At 45.3% G+C, this 21,445-nt stretch overlaps 1 protein-coding gene across 1 annotated transcript in view; it reads right to left on the bottom strand.

The window, feature by feature from the left end:
• DDX31 (DEAD-box helicase 31) overlaps window positions 1-21,412 on the bottom strand; it is a 68,037-nt gene extending 46,625 nt beyond the window's left edge. Inside the window, 13 exon segments of the mRNA XM_035015548.1 lie at window positions 959-1,135; window positions 1,851-2,086; window positions 3,098-3,204; window positions 3,314-3,433; window positions 4,997-5,061; window positions 6,063-6,104; window positions 7,455-7,499; window positions 12,788-12,852; window positions 13,806-13,876; window positions 15,018-15,061; window positions 16,055-16,130; window positions 16,236-16,492; window positions 21,229-21,412. Coding sequence (XP_034871439.1) covers window positions 959-1,135; window positions 1,851-2,086; window positions 3,098-3,204; window positions 3,314-3,433; window positions 4,997-5,061; window positions 6,063-6,104; window positions 7,455-7,499; window positions 12,788-12,852; window positions 13,806-13,876; window positions 15,018-15,061; window positions 16,055-16,130; window positions 16,236-16,492; window positions 21,229-21,324 — 1,401 coding nt within the window. The 5' untranslated portion in view covers window positions 21,325-21,412.
• Window positions 21,413-21,445: the final 33 nt, after the last annotated feature.

Below are 21,445 nucleotides of genomic sequence, written 5' to 3'. Positions count from 1 at the left end.
TCAGGGACCTTGAAGTTGAAAACCAAGCACAAAGGCTGGACTACTCAGGAAATTCTATCCAATCTTGTGGTAAATAAGAAGCTATGTCCTTGAGTGACCTTGAGCAAGCTCCCTTTTCTGAGGCTCCACATTCTTAATTATTAAAACGACAAAAGCGGGCACAAGAAGGGGGCTGGACTTGATGACTTTAATGTCTCCTTCAGCTTTAAAGATGTTGTGTATTTCAAGTCTTGCTCCGATTCCTGGTCGTCTCTCCCTAACCGTCTTGCGCGCATGGTCACCTCCTTCTAGGGCAACATGGCTCCCCCTTGCAGGGCCCGCTCGTCCTCCTTCCACGCCAGCGCGCTCCCCTCAGTCTGCTCTCCGCCGACCCCCTCAACGGAATGAGGGCCATGCGGCTCAGAATCTAAAATCAGGGAGACGCTCTTCTCTTCTTCCAGAACAACAGTATAACTCAGAACCTAGAGAGAGCTAAGACCCTGAAGCCCCTCTCCCAACCAAGGTGTTAAGAGTGAAAGCGCTGTATCTTGTTGACAATGACAGCAGTCGCGCTCAGCAGTACCATATGGGATCCACAATTTAGCTCCATTAATGCTCTTAATTTGAAGACATCAAGCCCTAATTACACACTGGGTACTAAAAAGGCAAAACCCTTCCCTGGTGCCAGCTACTTAGTGGTACTCTGTTGCCTTAACAGCTGGTTGAGGCAGACTCGGGCCAAGACGGGCCTGTGAGCTCTCTCAGGTGGAAGAGGGCAGCTCCCAGAGCAAGAGCGCACAGAAACAATAGACGCCCTTGCCCACGCCACCGACGCAGCCGTGGGGTCTGCTTCCAGGGCCGGCAGGTCGCCCGCCTGGGGCGCGTCCCCACCCAGCCCAGTGGGGTCCGAGAGGGAAGGCCGCGCTGACCCCGGAGGACTCGCGCCTGCCTCCACTCCTGGGGACGGCGCGGTGCTCACCTCCTGCTCCATGTTGCCGTGCAGCCGCAGGAATTTTAATGGCGTGGAGGCAGATGGCAGCTGCCCTGACGCTGGGGCCCCGGAGCGGCTCTGCAGGGTCTGTAGGAAGAGGTGGTAGTGGAACTCCACCAGCTCACAACTCGAGAAAAAGACGATCATCTTCTGGTCTTTTTCAAACTACATCGGTACAAAGGGGGAAAGAACCACCACGTTTTTATGATGAGGTGACACTAAAATGAGTATTTCTCTAAAATACACAGTCCGGCCAGCCCCATCTGGAAACGGGGACAGACAGCTTTGAATGATTTTACAAAAATAACCTTGATACAACATGCTACAAAGAGGAGATGAGAGGAAAATGGTAGAGCTGTAACTTTGACCGGGTTTCCCAAACCTGAGACAGACAAACACACCGTAGGCTGGGGCTGTGCACTCCTCTTCTCTGCACACATCCAGCGCTCGCCGCGCGCAGCAGACGTGAGGTTCACCCTCCAGCCCTCGCACCCACTACTCTCCCACATACCACGGAAAGTTAGCACGGGATCTTGTAAACACAGAAATACTGGGATTCTTTCAAAACCACAAGCCCGGGCCCCTCTGTCTGCTCACATTCAGATGTTTCTGCTACCTGTGATGCTCCTGGTTCTCAGGCCCAGAAGAGGATTAGGGCAGATTTCATGTCAAACGTGGCAGCTATCCCTGACCTCTGGTTCTTTACCACAACCCTGAAACCGCTGACTGGTAAGGTCTGCGTTCGCGAACATGGTTTAGTTGGAAAACTTTTGTGCGTGTGTGCAAGTGAGGGTCCCTCAGTTCGCTGCTATCAACACCTGACACAAAGAAAACGGGACCTTCTTCCCTCGACTGAGCCGGGCCTCGCGTGCGGGCCCACCTTGCACTGCTGTAGGATGAAGGCCGCCAGGGAGACGAGCCTCAGTTTGCTGGGAACCAGTGTCACATGCTGATCGAGACTCTCCGGAATCGCAAAGCTGTCCGGCTCACCACCAGCTGGGAGAGGGGAGGCCTCAGGAACTGCTCTGCCCTTTGGGTCCGACTTGCCACGGTGTCCATCCAGGACAGAAATCCTGAGCGGATTGAGCAAGCTGATATCAGCTAGCCGTGTCACACCTTGGAGCGAAAGTGAAAGAGGCAAAACAGGTGAGGGATGCACACCGTGAGGCTAGTCTCGTACGCGCACCCCCCCGCCACACGTCCAGGCTGATGAAGAGGCTCCCTATGGGCAACACCAGGGCCGCAAGGGCCTGCCCTGTGCTCGATCTGGTGGAGGCGGCCCACTGATTCCACACCAGCATTTCTCAACTCTGACCTGGGCAAGACCACTGAAAGGGACACTAACAGCTGTCCCCATACCCCACAAGGGTTCTACAGTTCTATCTACTGATAAAAGGGTGTCACAGAATTCTGTCATAGGGTTTTATAGGTTTACAGGCCTTCTCAGAACCTTTATTGTGTTGACACACACCAGGAATTTCTAAGAGCAGGAGGAAACGTGTGGCATTCCCCAAACTTCTGAGCACAGAATCATGGATTATCTCTCAAAATTAATGTTACTTAGGATACGTTTTAAGAACTGGTTATGTGCATACTGTCAAAGGGCCAGTAAAACGTGTAAACCAGACCTGAGAACACGCGAGCTGGGTTGTGTTGAGAGAGTGACTCTGCCAAGCCTCAGTGCCCCGTCTACGAAAGAGAGCTCAGAATGTCCATCTCATGAAGATGGAAAGACAGAAAAGAACTTAGGTCTCTGTTTAAGGGTCAATGCTCTTTAAGAGAAAGGCAGGCTGATAACACCCACAAAAAAATCTCATGAAACCTCTGGATGGACGGGAGTCAGCCTCTTCTCTTCCTCTCGCCCTGCCACGAGCACCGGAAGCACTCTCCTAACTGAGGTGGCTCTGGATCTGCCCTGCCCTCCCTCCCACACCCTGGGGAGCACGGGGGAGCCTGATGTGACTAGAAGAGGGAGGCAAGACAGGAGTCTGAAAAGGCAGTGCTTTAGGGACACCTGCCTCCTCAGCTCCTGCCCCCAGCGCTGAGAACCACTGCGGACAAATGACAGCCGTTACGTCTACGTCTTCCCTCCTGGTTAGGAACAAAGAGCACTCCTCTTCAACTCACCTTCCGTGAGTGTCGCCGACAGCAAGACATTCTGTCGTTTCTGGCACTCAGCATTTATAGCGTTGAGTATCACTGTGATATCCTTTTCAAAACCCAGATCCAAGATTCTGTGTTTTCAAGAGAGGGAATTTTACTCCACATGCAAAGTAAAGACCGCAATGAGCCAGCAGAAGCAGCTCTTTTCTGCTACTTTTCATGCTTCTGGGTGAGGCTCACCTGTCTGCTTCATCCAAAATGAGCCACCGTATCCGACGAAAATGAATGTTCTTTGTGGATTTTATATGGTCCACCAGTCGCCCAGGAGTTGAGATAAGGATATTTATTCCTTTGCGGAGTCTGTTTAAAATTATGTATCATAAAAGAAAATAAATCGAATGGGCCTATATCAATAGAAAACACCAAAAATAGGCACAGGAGACAGATTCATGTCTAGTACCAACATGCACAGCGTGAAGCCATGACAAACACGATGACAAATGGATACAAAGATGTATGTGAGTTTCCATTTTCCTCCAAAGTTTCTTTCATATAGAATGTGATTATTAAGACCCAAAATTATATTAAATTCATAAAATCTTAAATTTGAAAGGAATCTTTACTATATAATCCAGTGCCCTTTATCTGATCCATGGGTCCTTTCTTTCTAGAACATTCCAGATAGATGGTCATCTAGCCTGTTCTTGAAGGTTTCTGTGCCAGGGAACCTCCAACCTAAATGAGTTATCCCACACAAATGTGATCTAACGGCTAGAATGTTTTCTTATACCGAATCTTTTTTGTAACCTCCATACAATGCGGGCCCAGCTTTGTCCTGTAGACTAGGGAGAATAAATCTCAGTTCTTACTCCCAAACATCCTTTATCCTGTATTTCCATAGCAATTAAAGCTTCCAATTTTTAGCTGAGTATATTTTTCAGTCTCTTTTGAAGTTAAGTATGGTCGTGTGCCTATGTTCAAGCATGGGATAGAAGGACAAAGGGAATATGCAAAAACCACAAGTATCTCTGGAGGGAGGACATATGATGATCTTTGTTCCTCCTGGCAGGGAACAAGATGTAATGGCTGGAGCTCCAACAACTCCCTAAGAATATGGAGTACCCTTAAAAATGGAAGCCTCACTTAGGGTACAAAAAGATAGAAGGGACTTAGATCCTGATACCAGAGCACCATGCCAGCCTGGGATGGGCTACCGTCAGGCTTCTTAAATGTGAAAGAAAAAGAAAACTGCCATATGTTTGTGCCACTGTTGTTTGTTGTTGTTATTTATAGCTTAATCAAATCTAACCAATACTTTTAGGTTTCAAGTTTAATATTTACTCCTGATTACAAACTACGCACGGGACTGGGTGTTACTAGTGAGCATTAAGATACAATACAATACAAATGTTTCAAAAAGCATACAGACAATTTGGGATTTACCTGTTGCAACATTTTCTCCTGACCCCCATTACCACTTCTAATACCAACTAGGAATCAGTGTTCGGGATATAAAAAGCAGAGTTTAGAGCATTATGTAAGTTTGTGATCTTGTTTTTGTACAGACAAACAACCAGACCCTAAACTCCCACTGTAGACAAAAGAGAACTGCCAAGAGGGATGGACACCAAACAAGAGGGACTAAGGGATGCTGGGGTGGGGGGCAGAACTTAAGAGGATAGTGAGCATCACTACCAACCACATCAGAAGGGAACCCCTTGTAGGTTCATCAGTATTTCTTAAGACAACACCGTCCAGAGGTGACCGCTCCCTGCTGCCTCAATCGGTCCCTACGCTCTGGGACTCTGAAGCACAGTTTGAGATAACGCTCTCTCCAGGTTTAGAAGGACCCAATCTGACTGAATAGGAAGGCAGAACAGACAGATCCAAACAGGAATGGATAACAAACAAAGGTCCCCATACCTGGCCTTTTCTGATTTCCTTCTCTCTCCTCCCATCAACACTCCAGGCACAATCCAGGTAAATGGCTACAGAATGATATCAGACAAAAATGAGTGCAAAGCCCCCCCCCCCCCTTTAAAGATTGGATTTATTTATTTGACAGAGAGAGCCAGAAAGCACAAGGTGGGGGGCAGGGAATGGGAGAGGGAGAAGCAGACTCCCCGCGGAGCAGGGAACCTGATGCGGGGCTCGATCCCAGGATCCTGGGATCATGACCTGAGCCAAAGGCAGACACTTAATGAACTGAGCCACCCAGGTGCCCCATCAAAGCCCCCTTTACTGAAGACACAGAGACTGATTCCAAATTCTTTTTCCTTAGAGAAGCTGGAAGGGAAGACCCAGGCTTCTCATTGTAGGAGGGGTGACTGTGCAGACACAATTCCTAGACATCACCCCTGCTATGGATACTAGCAGCAGTCATTTAAATCACAGCTCTACATCTTCTAGCACAGCGAGAGAAATGGGAGCTTTCTAAATGATTCCCGTAGCTTCTCTGCCTTTCCCCATGGAGCCTGAGTTGAAAACACATTTCCCTAAGTCTACTGCCTTTTACCTTTCTGGGTACAATAAAACCCAAGCACAAACCTTCCTTACTCCCCACCCCTGACAAAAGAAAGACAGATCAATTCTCGATCTAATTTGGTAGGCTGGCAGGCTTTGGCTCTGAAGCCCTCTCTCGCTTCTTTCTTAAACTCTACGTGTGGCTTTCCCGTAGCTTTCCATGTGATCACTTCGTGGTTGTCCCTGTGAGTCTCCACGTGTGGCTTGCCAGGGACCATGGTGAACAAAGTACAGGACTATAAGCAACAGGAAACACTAGTCAACTAAGCTAGAAATCAGCAGTTAGTAAAGTCTAGATCAGTAAAATCCTATAAATTATACCTGGGCAGAGCAGAGAAACCCAGGGAATCCAGAAAAACTGAAATAATTCCTTGCCTTTTGAAGACGATGCTAAGACTGGTAGACTTGTCTCTTCTCAAAAAGTCAAGGAAAACAAAGATAAAACTGAAGTCACAGCTGACCTTACCTTAAGCAGTTTCTGGACAGTGTCAAAGCTTTGCAGAGCCAGCTGTCAAGAGTGAAAAGTTACAGGTAATGAACGAGGTTGTTCCCACCTGCGCCCCCCACCCCCGGCCCTGCCTCAGCCCCAACCTTTTAAAAACCTTTAGACAATGTAAAGTGATTAGGATTCCAACTCGGACCTTAAGATTTAAGAAAAACAAAATCTGATAGACAGCATCTACTCAGAACAATACACTTTGTTCTTACACTCCTTCCGGAACCTGTCAGTTTGGAGACTGTGGACAGAGAGCCTGCGTCCACTCCTTGGACGTGTACAAAACTAGTGTCTTGTGCTCCCTCTGCTGGCTCAAATTCCCAGAGTGCCACACAGAGAAGTACACGTCTACAGCGCACACGGATGGAGAAGCGGAACAGCATCACCCTGAATGTGTCTCCCCTTCAGGAAGACAGAGAACAGAATATGCAGGAGGGAGTAACCTGGAATAGCGGTCAACAGGCTAGCCTCTGGGCACATTGCTTTAAAGGTCGTAGGAGGTACCCTTCGAATATGCCAAATAGAGCACTGAGAGGTGGTTACTCCCCAAGTTTATTAAAGGAACAAAATCTAACAAGCCCAGTGGAAACCAGAGAAAGTGAAAATTAATGTAGGTTATAACCATTAACAACTATCAAGAAGCCTCAACATAATCCCTTTATCCAAAGATATGTATATAGCTTCCATATGCTTAGTATTCATGATGCATCTTAGGGAAGCAGCAAGTTTGCTGCTGTAAAAATTTAAATAGCTTCACGCCTGCTCCTTCACAGGACTGAGCCGAGCGAGGGTACTGCAGGCTGTATGACAGGCCAAGGAGAGACCTCCGTCTCCATGACCAACTCTCTGCAAGGAAGTGATTAGCATTTGATATAGAAAACAGAAACCCTAATCTAAACTTGCCTCTCTAGGCAAATAAAATAGATCAGATAGAAGAGATTTCCACCAAGAAAGAAGAAAAATGTCAAGAAGCTTAACTCTGAAGAACAAGTAAAATTTTTGGTACAGTAGCCTCTTTAAAAAAAAAGTATTTTAGGGTCGACTGCTCTAATTTTTAATTAAGTTATAAAAGAAACCAAAAAAGTAGAAAATGTAATTATTTTAATTCCTTTTAAAAGTACAGAAATTTATAGTGTCATTAGTTTTTAGACAATAAGGAAATGCTTTTCCATACTTAGCTTATGATTTTCAAAAAGAGTACCTGAATTTTTCTTCTTGATGGGAACCAAAAGGATGGCCCCAGGCAAATGTAAGGGTGCAGCAGGGAGAAAAATGGTAAAACCCACTTTTAAATTCAAAAGGATCTTACTTCCAAGAGGAAAGTACCTGCTTAAAACCCATCCCGAAGATGAGACTGCTTACCTCTCTTGTCGGCACCAGTATCAGGGCATAGGGACCGTCACTGCGCTATCGACACAGAAGGAAAGAAATGATGTGAGGATGGATGAAGGTCACAGGCCTCCAGGTGGACAGAACTTGAGGGTGGCCACTTGCACACATCAGCAGCAGTCTCATTAAGAAAGGGACTCCGATGCCCACTACCCTTATTATTATGCAACCTTGTTCTAAAGGTTCCAGCCCATGCAATCAGACAAGAGAAGGAAATATGAATAAATCTGGAAAGTAGGAGGTAAACCTGTCATTGTTAGCAGATGGTATTTTATCCTTAAAAACAAAACAAAACAAAAAAAACCAACCTGAAGAGAATCAATTGAAAATCTACTACAAAAAAGACAACTCAGTGGAGTAGCTGAATGCAAAATTAATATACACGATCTACAGCCTTCTGATGTAAAAAAGTTACAAAACACAATGGAAGGGGAAAAAAAATCACAGCAGAGCAGCAACAAGAAGCTTGACAAAAAATGTTCAAAATCTGTATGACAGACATTTTAAAACACTTCTGAGGAGCATAAAATAAAATTTGAATAAATGGGAAAATGTATCCTATTCTTGGATACGATGCCTCCATATTACAAATACACTAACCCTAAGTCAACCCACAAATGTAATGCAAACCTAACAGAACTGCCACAAATATGCATATATGCACACAACATATATAATACTTATATTCAGACAAGCTGATTTCAAAGTTCCTATGAAGAATAACCAAAACATGTCTGAAAAACATCAGATGTTAAAACAATTTAAAACTACCGTAATTAAAAAAAAATTGATACTGGCATATAAATTGAGATTACAACAGCAAGTAGAACAGAATCAAGTATGCACAGAATTACAGGAAATAATTTTGTACCAGTAGGGAAAAGATAAATTATTCAGTCTTCAAGAACAAAGTCAGAAAAGTCAAGGTGGAATCAAGTCAGCCTTTTTACAGATGACATAAAACTCAAACTATAAAAGAAAACACTAATAAATTCTATTATGTAAAAATTGTTAACTTCAGAATGGGAAAATAATACCTAAACGAAATCAAGTATAAATGACAAAATGAAGGGAAAACACGCCACACATAAGAGAAAGGCCCAATTTCCTTAGTTTACAAAGGTCTGTGATTCAAATAAAAAATAAAAATAAAAAAGACCACAACAACTTCAGTAGAAAAATGGAGAAAGAACGTAAATAGCCAATTTCTGGAAATAAGAATTCAAAACATGGCTTTCACACATGTGAGATGTTCAACTCCGCCGTCTGTCAAACGAGCAAAACCAACACAGCTGGCAGGGTCAAGAGGGCGCGGGCGAGCAGGGGCTCCTGGGTGCCCTGCTGCGGGGAGCGCACCGTGGCTTCACCCACTGGACGTTCAACTGCGGCGTCATCTACCAAATAAACATGCCACTTCCACTTCTGGGGATTTCTCTAAAAGACGCACCCATAAGTACGCATAAAAAATAAAACATTTTACAGACTGTGCAGTATGTAGAAGAGCCTTGTTTGTAGCAAAATACTGACATAACGTAAATTCCACCAACGAGGGACTGATACAGTAACTTATGGTGGCGACAGGCAGCAGGATACTAGGCGGCCATTAAAAAAGCAAAGCAGATGTGCAAGGCACTGCTAAGAAACTATCCCCAAACATACCAAGCGAACAAAAGCAAGGTACAAAACATCACGCACAGCAAGCAACCACTTGTGTATCAAACCAAACACAACAGAAAAACAAACACACAGAAGCTGAAGGGGGAAGGGAACTCTGTAGGCTCACACTTGCTCTCTCTGCAGAGATGAGCCCCAGGAGGACCTGGCACCCCACACCCCGAGAGAGCTGTGCCATGTAGGGGAGAGGGGGTATAAGACTTACTTCCCACCATGTACTGTTTGGTACTCTTTTTAATTTTTTAACATATACATTATACCTAAAAAAATAATAACAAAGATAATAGTAAGAGAAAACAAAAAAAGTAACCCCATAAAGGTCTCAAAGTCAGTGGTGTCTTGCATCTCTAAAGTGCTCACAGACACTTAGGAATTAATCAAAACAATGTTGGTGCAGAAGCTAAGTGCAGGTTTAGAGCAGATTCAATTACAAGCATGGTTTTCATGTTTTGCATAGGAAACATTTACACACAAGGAGAAAAGGATTTGGAATTCAAACTAGAGCCGTCTGTACTCGACATCAAGTCTGCGAGGCCCAGGCGAGGAACGGTAAACATGTTCGTACAACAGTATCAACGTGCCACAGTGTGACGTTAGGAGATTCTGACATTTCAAAAGGTGTTACTACACAGAGAAGAAGAAAGAAAAATCAATTCCTCGCAGGGCAGAAGTGAGTAAAGAAGGATGGATGTGTTGTTAAAAAAAAATCAGAGCCCAAATAACTGAAAGAGTGAAAACACAGAAAAGCAATCCGTTCCCATTCCAATACCAGAGCAATTTACGACTCTGCTGGGTGCCTTGAGTTTGCTGCTCCCTCCAGATAGGTTTTTTACAGGTCAAATCATTTTACAATGAACTCCAAGGGCCTCTATTGAATATTACTTGAAATAAATGAACTAAATTTGGACTTAGAAAACTCTTTTTACAGAATATTTCAATCTTTGAAATAGATGGAGTAAGTAAAAATGACAACATGGCTGGTGAACATATCTAGATATAAGCAAATCAAATCGTTGCCTTTCCAACTAGCCACAGGCCCATGTTGTGGACGGTGACAACTACCGCTTCATGAGCAGGTACCGTTACTAAAAGCTGGACACCAGCTCTCCACGCTCCACGTGCATTAGCTCAGGAGCCTCAGGGTTACCCTGGGAGACACGCACAACAGGTGAAGTCACTGAGGCACAGAGGGATGAAAAGGTTTGCCTAAAGACACACTCGCACCCAGGCTTTGAGCAGAGCTGCCCACCACATGGTCTCCCTTAGGTACATACTCTAATCTCTCCTGTCCTCAGGTCACCGACCTATGAAATGAGACAATTGGGCTGGAACTACAGGACCCACGCCAGCTTAAATATTCCCCAACTCTCCAACCTTACAAAAAACCAAAAAACCAAAAATCCACTGCTGGCAAGAAATTCTCCTAGAATTTATAAATGGATAAGACTTTCCCACATTATTGCAATACCTGGCCTCTCTCCTCTAGCGAGGTACCAGTACAATGCTAAATCCTTTATATGAATTATCTTACTGAAAAGTGCCCAATGGGAAAAAAAAAAATCAGTCACCTGTAGGAAATAAATTCCTTACTTCTCCAATTCAGAGGAAACCAGTATTAATAGTTTCTTTCTTGTCTTTTTATGCACACAGAGTATTATTTATGAAATCAGATCAAACTGTACATACTGTTTTGTATCCTACCTTTTTTCAATTTCATATGCAAGAAGACTTGTCAAGTTCACAAAGAGAAATTGAAAAAAATACCACTTTTAATGTCTATGTAAGGTTCCATCACTTGGATGTTGTGTAGGATTTGTTTTATTGATTTAAAATTATTTAAATAAAGTTAAAGTACAATTTAAAAACTCATTTCAAAATAAATTTAGGCTCACAAAAAAATTACACAAATAGTAAAAGAACTCTCTTATACCCTTCTCCCAGCTTCCTTATACGGTTATTAATTCTCAAAATCCCAGTACGATGATCAAAACCAGGGAATCAGTACTGATGTGAAACTCTGAATTAATCTGCGGCCTGTATTCTGACTTCACTGACTGACCTTGCAGCGTCCCCTCCCCAGACAGGACCCAGTTTAGGGCCACGTGTCACACTGAACTGTCACGCCTCCTTCGTCTATTTTAACCTGGGGTAGTTCTTCAGCATTTCTGTTTTGGATGACCTTAATACTTTCGAACAGTATCGGCCAGTTGCTTTGGAGAAGGTCTCTAGATTTGCGTTTGTCTGATATTTGCTCAGGATTAAATCCAGGTGACACCTTTGGGGCAGGACAATCATAGAAGTGGCGCTGGGTCCTCTGGGCACCTATCTGGAGGTGCATGAGGCCGACACGTCCCAGCACTGGGGATGCCCACGCTGATCGCCTGGGTAAGGTGGTAGCAGCCAGGCAGGCTCCCCATCATAAAGTGACTGTTTTGCCCTTTGTGATTAAGACATATCTTGTAGGGAGATCCTTTGAGACTAACTAGGTAAATATCCCATTTTTCATCAGACTTTCACCCCCTCATTTCAGCATCTGTGACGTGTGACACAGTATTACTAAGGCAATGGCCAGACGGTGATGCTCTACTCCATCACTTCTATGTTTCTCCGCTGGAATTCTACTGTGCAGAGGGTCTGTCCTTCTCCCGTCTGCTTATCTATTTACTCAATAATTTGTTTCTATCAGTTTGTACTCATGGATGTTTGTTTTTTGTTTGTTTGTTTGTTTGTTTTAAAGATTTTATTTATTTATTTGAGACAGAGAGCACATGAGAGGGGGGAGGGTCAGAGGGAGAAGCAGGCTCCCCGCCGAGCAGGGAGCCCGATGCGGGACTCGATCCAGGGACTCCAGGATCATGACCTGAGCCAAAGGCAGTCGCCCAACCAACTGAGCCACCCAGGCGCCCTGGATGTTTGTTTTAGCCTGTGGGCTATTATCCAATGCTAGCACTACTTGCTTGTCACTCAGTATCAAGTAGGGTGGACACATGCCTAATTCTGTCTGTCCAAAATGAGAAAAAAGAAGTAACCAATTAGCTCCTCTCCTCTGCTTGTGCACCCACCTCACTTCCTATTTCAGATCTCACCACGTCCTCTCCACTGAAGATAACCGGGCCGTATCTGTGGGACCGTGGGCTGGGTCTTCGGATGATGCCTGCGCCTCTGGAGCCTGGCAGTTAACGTGCCTCCTACAGGACCCGGGGAACCCAATTTTGGCCCCTCTGGCCCAGGCACTAACTAAATGTGTTTCCCAACTAAAGACAAGTATTCCACCACTGCTCCCCAAGCTTCCATTTCTTTCTGTAAACTTAGGGTAACAGTAATACCTGTGACTCACTGGGCCGGGGGTGGGGTTTAAGATTCAAGAATATACAACACAGGCAAAGAATCCAGCACAACGTCTGACACGAGGAACATGTATTTTACAAATGTTTCCTATTAGACATGCCATGATGATTACAAAATAAAGTTATTCTATTCTACTCTGGGCACAGTCCTCAGATGCAACGTGTTTATGTAATAAATGAATCAAAAAGAAGAAAATAATGCTAAATGGTCCCAGAATTACTGCTTTGGTTCAATTCAATGTTGCTTATGCACTATGAGCAATAACAGGAAAACACCATACTCACCTGTATTTTTGATTTCATTGCTTGAAGAGACTGGACCACAGGGATGCAGTAGGCAAGAGTTTTACCTTTTAAAAAAGTACAAAAGCAATTAAAATCACAGACCCTACAGAGGTAAGAAAAGCAAAGACAGTAAAGAAAATGGGCTCTGCTACCTCTGGGTAGCACTCAACTCTGGGGGCGGGAAAAGTGCACGTCCTACATCCAAGAGAGGCGAAAACAGAATTTGCCCGTCTGCCACAACCCCCAATTTTGTTTGTAAATCCAGTACTTCCCAAAAAACCTGCAGCTTCAGCTCCTTTATCCAGCTAACAAGGGAGACAATGACACATTTCCCAAGTTACACAAAAGCTCAACTTGAGGACTACCCCTCAAAGCTAGAAAACTTGAAAGTCCTCCTTAACCGTGCAAATGAGCTTTACGGCTAAGTGAACGACCTGCACGGCGCTGATGTGCTTAGGAGCCTGTCTGAACCCTGAGCCAGCCTCTAAAGACCGTGGAGAAACCACGAAGCAAAAGCTTCGGGTTTCCACCCACCTGAACGGTGGCTGAGCTGGGAGGCGTGGTGAATAGCCAACCTGCCATTCTGGGCACAAGAGGGGCAGAAGAACAAGTCTACAGACAATTTTGGAACATGCAAAACCTGTGTTCTGTATTAGAGCAAAACAACTGGCATGCAAGCAGTGTGTGCTCATGCCAGAGCTGTGCTTTAGTATCAGAAATATTCATCCCCCACTGGAGTGAGGAGGGCAGCTCAGGCCACAGACGGTGGGACTGGGCAGAGCCCTGACAGAGGCTGACCACCTCCCAATCGTTCCTGACCACAGCACCACCAACCACCCCCTGCCTTTCCCTAGGGGAACAAATTCGGGGTTCTCATCAAGAGCAGGCACGGCCTCCCTCCTTCCCTCAACAAAACAAAGCCACTGCCGCCACAGACAGACACTTTACTATGGAACCTACTATGTGAGTGTGGCCTGGGTATCAGGGGAAAGGGGGCAGAAGTTAAGTGACGACTGACCTGAGCCCGTCTGCGACCTCACCAGAGCATCTCTGCCTTCCAGCAACGCAGGAATACTTTGCTTCTGAACGCTTGGGCCACACAGAAGAAAGAACACATGCTCCATTATAATATTTTACCCTCTCCCGTTTACAGGCAGAGATGCAGGATACACAAATCACACCCACCCCCATGCTTTGCTGCATCTGCCAACTGCTACCTCAGAAGTCACCTAAACATTCAAGCGAAGGTGCTGAGAAACTTTTGATGATTGAAGGGATAAAACCTCAGTTAAATTTCTGGAACTCAGCTGAAAATGCTGAGGCAAGCCAGGTATTGGCGGCTCTAGCAAAGAGATTAAAAAGAAAAACGTCACAGGCATGATGACAAGCTGGAGCTCCCACAAGAGCATTCCACACACCTCGCCCCACCCCCCGGCCTCCCATGACAGGCAGGGAGACACAACAAGACGGGACAGAAAGATTCCCATGCAAGAGAGTACCAGGAAGCTTGTGAGCCATCCAGATAGCCTGGAGCTGCTTCCCAGTCTCCAAAAAACCGAGGTGTGACTATCATACACACACTAAGACGTGCGTCCACATGTGTATTTAAAAACAAACAAAAAGGGCACAGAATTCATTTAAATTTGGTTGATGAAACTGAACAAAAAAATGGGCAAGGGGGGGGGGTCCTCCTTTTATTCTTCAAGACTCTTATTACCTTGTACCTATAAGTAAAATGTGACGATTAGTAAAATGTAAAATATAAAGCATACATACTCACAAAAAGGAAGTTCATCTCTTCTCTACACCTTTTACTATTCTGTTTTCCAAGAGTTATTACTATTAAACATTCAAAAAAATTTTTTTCAATATCCCATTATATCTGACCAAGTATTTACTCCAATCTTTTTGTTTGCCTCTAATTCTTACTACTAAAAAATGACCAGATAAATTCTATACTGTGGACATATTATCTTCAGGGTAGCATGGACAGCAGCGGGATCACCGGTTCAGAGCTGACAACAGAAGTACTTGAGGACTCAGTCTCTCCACTTAACAAGTGGGGGAACTGGGGGGTTAAGTTATGTGTCAAGCCCTGGATGGGCAACAACCTGGCAGTGTTCTCTAGTACGAAGACACAAATTTGCTCTGCGCTCCACAGATAATTCAAATTTCACTGGTCATACCCATTCAAGTCTTAACAAAAGCAACACTGGTCTGGAACCCTTACCTGGTCATACTAGTCATGTTTAAGACCGTATTTATTGTGGAAATCTAAAAGAGAACACACAAAATAAATATTTTTAACTACCGATTTTTTGGCACAAATAAATTTAATGCAAATGAGGATGCAAAGAAGGAGAAGATACTGGGATAAAACCGATGGCCATGTTGAAGTTCTTCCAACCAGTGAGTGTTACCTGGGGGTGGTTCTGCCCACCATCCCCCCCCCCCCCGCCGCCCTACACACATACACACACACACACGGCAATGTCTAAAGCAATTTTTGTTGTCCCAAGTGGGGCAGGGGATGCCACTGGTATCAAGTGAGTAGTCATAGAGTGCTGCTGAACATCCTACCATGCACAGGACGGTGCCCATGACAAAGAGTTATCCATCCCCAAATGTCCACAGCACAAACCTGCTCGATGTCCCTGCTCAAACCCATAGGTAAGAAAACAGCTTATGTAAGCAACCCTAAAGGAGTGAGCTGTGACCATAGGAGCAAAGGAAATCCAGACTCCCTGAAAGTTAATGCATTTTTCTCTTACTCATAAATAAGAGTGGAAACTTCATTCACAGTAAAAAAAAAAAAAACAAAAAAAAAAATCCATTTGTTTGTAGAACATCTTCATTCAATTTAACGACAGACTACCCTTGATATGAAGATGCCAGCTCAGTTTCCTCTCCTATGGTCACTGTGAGCCCTGCCACCCAGATCAGCCTCCACGTCCCATCTACCCACTAATTAGGAGCTTGTCCTAGAGTCCAATAAGTGGAGCCCCAGGCCTAATTTGAATTAGGTTAGGAAAGTGTTTAGTTCTTTAAAAAGGGGGTGGGGATGGAGGTAAGGACAGTGAACAGTAACCTAGGCTCACTGGGATTGTCCTAGGAGAGCATATTATCGATCTGACTTCACTCAGGTTAATTTGGAGCAGAAATAACCATTCTTTGATTTTTCTTCCTAAAACTGTCATTTCCCAGACATTCCCAAGAAATTAACCACACTGAAAAAACCAACGGCACAAGATACTGAGAGATACTTACTAAATGTGGGTGGAGGTCCAGTTCATGAAAAGCATCTGAAGTGAACACCTTTTCTTGCACCTGCTTTACTACAGGTCTGCAAATGATGAAGAAAACCCAGGTATCAGTTCCAATCGACAGAGAAAAAGGCAGAATACACTTAACTCCTCCTATTCCTGAGCACACATGCCCCTGAACATACCTGTGGAGCTCTGGGATTTCAGGGTTGTTTTTAAATAACGATGAAGTCCTAATGCACGGTTTCTGTTCTCGGGTTCCATCACTCACACCAACCAAAGATTTCTTCGGAGAAAATGTTTTCTGTGCCTTCCTCTTAAAAGTCCTTTGTGTTTCTTTAGCAGCAGCTTTCTTGGCCAGGAGAAATGATGCCTCGTTCCTCTGTTTCGCTGGGGGAGCCTCACTGGATGCTTGGTGTTTTCTTTTGGTGGCCTCTGCTTGCTGTGTTGTTCCCAAAAGGCAAGAGCAACAAGAGATGCATTAGTCCATGAAGACAGACCTCAGAGTGAAGCCTGACTGCCCACAGAATTGCATCTCTCCCTGCAGAGATCATTATGCCCCATATGTCAAGCAACAGTTTAGGGTCTGCAATCAGATTCTTTGACTCAGCCTTTTTTTTTTTTTTCCCCCAAAAAGAAAAAAACAAAACAGAAAACACAAAAATCTCAGCTCATTCATACACTAGACCTCACCATCCATCCTCACCATCAACTCAACCAAGATGAAGGTAAGGATCAAGGGAGAAACCTTTGTGGGGCTGAACATGAACAAATGGGAGTCTCTTTTAAGGGAAGAGAAACCCACCTTGTGAAGCGTGCATGCTAAGTCAATCCTTATCCCTAGATGTCCATCTACACAAAAAGAACAGGGGAGGGGGGGAGCGCATCCTCTCTCTCCACCAACAAAGCCTGTTGGTGACTACACATGGGAGGCTGCAGCCCAGCCCATGCCCAGGAAGCAGAAACCTTCATTACTGCTCTACCCCAGAGTGCTTGGATCGCTGTCATCCTCCCCCTCACACTGCTCCCCCAGATTCAGATGGCTTGGAGATGATTCCTACTCCCGTTTCCATTCCAAATGAGAATTCTGCTCCATCCATCACTTCTACTACAATTATTTCCAACTCTCCTTGCCTTTCAGGTCCCCATCTGATCGCCAATTACAGGCTACAACACTCGGCATTTTCTTGCCTGTTGCTATTTCTGTAACATGGATGTGGCTACATGTGTAATGTCCAAACTTCTCCCAGGAGAAGAAACAGCCAATTTTCTTTGAAGAAACATTCTGTTTTCTTTGGCCTTCTCTTCCAATTTACACGTGAATAAAAAAAAAACATCCCCTGAGTAGCCAGGGCTTATTATTCTGGCATTTTGGTTTCTCTTGGAATGTTATTTCCCCCTTTGCTGGAAATGACGGATTCCATTTACACATCAGCTTGCTTTTGGCTGTGATTGTCAGCTTCAGGCTAACCTACCAATAACAACACTTGTTTGTTCCTGACAACTACAGGACTCCTATATCTAAATAATTTAATAAACACCAACTTCGAATATTTACTATTAATAAAGTATTGACCTGCTCCATTTTACAAATCTATTCTTACAAAGTCCCAAATTTATGAATGTTCAGATTAAAGAAAAAGATAAAAGTCAAGTTCCAGATCTGCTGAATCATTTGCAAGGCACAATGAAATGTGCTGACGTTCCTTGATTTATGGAACTACAGATTCTCGGGGCATAAAAAGGCCTAAAGGCCACTCCCACCACGCATAGACTTCCTACTACAAGCTCCCTGACAGGTGGCCTTGCAGTAGGCCTTGCCTACACACCTCCCTTTACTGCTCTCCATCCCTTGAGACACGAAATTCGAGGGGTTAGGAAGCTGTTTCTGACACTCAGACAAGATCTGCCACCTTGATCATCTATCTGCTAGTCTGTTTGCTTTCTGCAGCAACACAAAACAAGCTTACTTCCTCTTGTGCATCACATTCCTTCACACATCATCTAACTTTCTGTTTCTTCTTTGGACTAAACAGTCCAAATAGGACACGAGCTTTCAATCCTTTCTCATCCCAGTCACCTTTTATTCTCATGTCCACTGTTCTCTAAAAGCAAGTATTCAGAATTAAGCACAATATTTCACAGGCTTTCCACGGCTCTCAGGCTAAAATCAAAAACCTATAATATGATCTACAAAGCCCTCTAGAAGCTGGACTCTGCCCATCTCACCAGCCTCAGCTGTCCTGGTCTTCCTTAATTCCTAGAATGCACCATGCTCCCTCCCTCCTCAGGGCCTTTGCACATGCTATTGCCATACCCATGTCTGCAACCCCCCTTTGGCTAGCTAACTCACTCATCCTTCAGATCTAGGCTTACTGGGTCCTCAGAAGAACCTTTCCTGACCTCTTCTCTCCACCCAGTCAGGCCAGGGCTCCTACTCTTGGCTCTCCTGGCACCCTTTTTCTTCGCTGTAGCACTCAGTACAATTATGACAATTGTATATTGTCCCTCAGTACAATATACAAGCGTCAAATGTAATCTGTTAAGTGGTGTCAGCCCTCCGCATTAGACTGTAAACTCCATAAGGAAATGGACAAGTCTGTCCTGCGTGGCACTGCATCCCCTGTAGGGCTCAAATCTTCCCAGAGTAAGTGCTCAATAAATGCTTGTAAGATGAACGACACACATGGAATTATCCCTTCCCATAATGTGGACACTATTCCACTGTTTGTTAGCTTTTCTGCCCCAGCATCCACAATACATTCATTTAAGAAACTGACCCCTCAGCAGCTGTCAACAAGTAGCTTGGTTCTGAGGATACAAGGCTAGAAAATTAGCCAAGCCCTTGAGGAGATCACAGATTAGTGGAAGAGACAAAAGTATAAAACCACAAACCCAAACCTATATTTGTACTCAGAAGAGGTATGTACAAAGGATTACAAAAGCACAAAACAAGACTACCACGGCCTACGGCAAGGGGAAAGGAGGCCAGGAAACAGAAATGCTTCATGAAGTGGCATCTGAGCAAAGATGAGCTAGGACGTACCTGAATCTACTAAAAAGTCAGCTCTACGACGTTAAACAAATTACCTCCCTCTGAGTCTCTGTTCCTGTACCTGTAAAATGAGCGGGTTCTGGCAGATGACCTCTAAGGGCCATCTAGCCCTAAGTCTAAATACCATGTCTCTGATATTAATAAATATACCAGACCCCAGGCAATATGCTAAGTACTTAAGAGTTATCTAATGTATCAATACAGGTACTGGTATCATCCCATTTTAAGATGAGAACACTGAGGCAGAGATATGAGGTAATTTGTTCCAGGATCATTGGGGGATCCAGGTTTTGCTCAGGCCCTGATTCTACACCCAGGGTTCCTGATGATTATGCTATAATACTATTTATTAACTGTACCCTGTTTGGTTGGAAAACATCATGTGTAGTTTCATCCCTTGTTTGTTTTCTAGAAGGATATACACCAAAATGTTAACCAGAGTTACCTCTGAGCATGGCAATTATGGGGTTTTTCACTTTAACATACTTCCCCTATTTCCTACAATAAACCTGGATTACTTGAATTGTCAAAAAACATTTTTAAAAAGAAAACACTACATACTGTTACATATAGCATCACTTAAGGTCTCGAGGCCTTCCCAAAGTCACTATATTAGTTACCCGTCCCAAATTCAGGCCACTGGCAAATTTGATTGGCATACCTGTAATTCTCATTCAAGACGAACAAAAAATGCAGATGCAGACGAGGGCACTGCAGACACCTGTCATCATCTTATTAATACACATCCTTTTGACACAGTGGTTCAAGCGATCATAAAGCCAGACATCCAATTTTTATTCCTTCAACTCACTGAAGGAGGTGTTAATAGCGCTTCCTCTGTGTTACTAGGCACCTCCAGGACACAAGCACCCCACTGACCTCCCGACACAGGGATTCCACTACTCAAAATGAAGCCAATACGACTTTATTTACCATTGGCATTTATTAAGTGCTTCTATGGGCCAGAAAATATATAGAGTCTTTATGTATATTATTTCATTTACTCCTCACAATAACTTTATATAAAGTAGACACTGTTTTGTTGTTTTTATCTATCCTTTATTTGGTGGACAATTTTACGTCTACCCTGCATTTTACAATCATTTTACAGACTGGAAAGTGAGGTTCAGAGCGGTGAAATAACTCCCCCAAGTTGACAAAACCCGCATGTTGCAAGGTGGGAATCTAATCCCAGGTCTGTCCTACTCCAAATCCCATGCTCCCAGCCGCTCTTCGGGACTTCCCCTTCCTCCTCCCAGAAGCAGCGACCCCGCTGGCTAGCTGAAAACTCCTACTCCCAAACCTCTAAATCCTAAAGCTTGACTATCACTGAAAAACCACCGAAGAGAATCCTTATATGAACTCGAGGAATATCAGCTTCAACACACTGGTTGAACTGAACTTCGGCAATCGTCAGTGGAATCACCTGTTGCTTTCTGGAGAAAACACACACCTTCCCCGGCACGAGGTGGTGTAATTCCTGGCCTCTGTGGTAACTCGGGATTCTACAACAGGTTTTTCTGCCCTGCAGCCCTCCTCTGTTCCAGGACAGAAGTCAACCACCCTAGAAACCAGTTTTCCTTCCTGGCTTCGTTTAAATTTAAAGCATCTTTCCCCTCCCTAGTGAGCGGGTTAAACCGGCGCTCCGTATTCTTTGCCCACCGCACGCTGGGTGAGCATCTATGCCATGTTTGAAAGCGCTTGAAGAAGACCCCTCGTCCAGTCCTCGTTCCTGAACCAAACCACCCTCAAATGAGGCAACGGTGGCTGAGAGAAGTTAGGAGGTGTGGCTGGCAAGTGCCCGGGCTGCCACTCGCACCCCGGCGGCAGTTCCTAACTTGGGCCCGAATCAGCCTCCCGTCCTTGACCCGACCTTCGGGGCCCTCCGCCTAGCAGCGCGAGCCAGCAGACGCCCCTCCGCACCCGCTCCGCGGCCGCCCCGCACATCCCCGCCGGCTGGTGTTCCGAGCTCGGACACGTGCGGTTCGGCGACTTCTCCGGAAGCTGCTAGACAGCCCACTTTGCCCCCGAGCTCTGTCGGTGGTAGTTCGAAACCCCACCCAGAGGCGAGGCGGCGGGCCGGCCTCGGGTGCGGACGGCTCTGAAGCCGGGTCCTAACTCACCCGGGTCCCCTGGGCCCGGCGGGGTCCCGGGAGCGTCCTGGGGGCGGCGGCCGGGGGCTCCGGAACGTGGAGGAGCGGCCCGTCGGCGGCGGCCATGGCGCGCGGCGAGAAGCGGGCACAGGCGGACACGGGCGGGCGGCGGCACCGGCCAGCGCGGCCGGACCTCTCGCGGCCGGCCCGCAGCTCGGCTCGGCCCCACGTGGGCGGCGCGCGAGGA

This window comes from Mirounga leonina, unplaced genomic scaffold (assembly GCF_011800145.1).
Source record: "Mirounga leonina isolate KUSES-001 unplaced genomic scaffold, KU_Mleo_1.0 Mir_170, whole genome shotgun sequence".
In the NCBI taxonomy this organism is placed as follows: Eukaryota; Metazoa; Chordata; class Mammalia; order Carnivora; family Phocidae; genus Mirounga; species Mirounga leonina.
The sequence above is the reverse complement of the archived record's forward strand: the minus strand, read 5'-3'. Positions and strand labels throughout refer to the sequence as shown.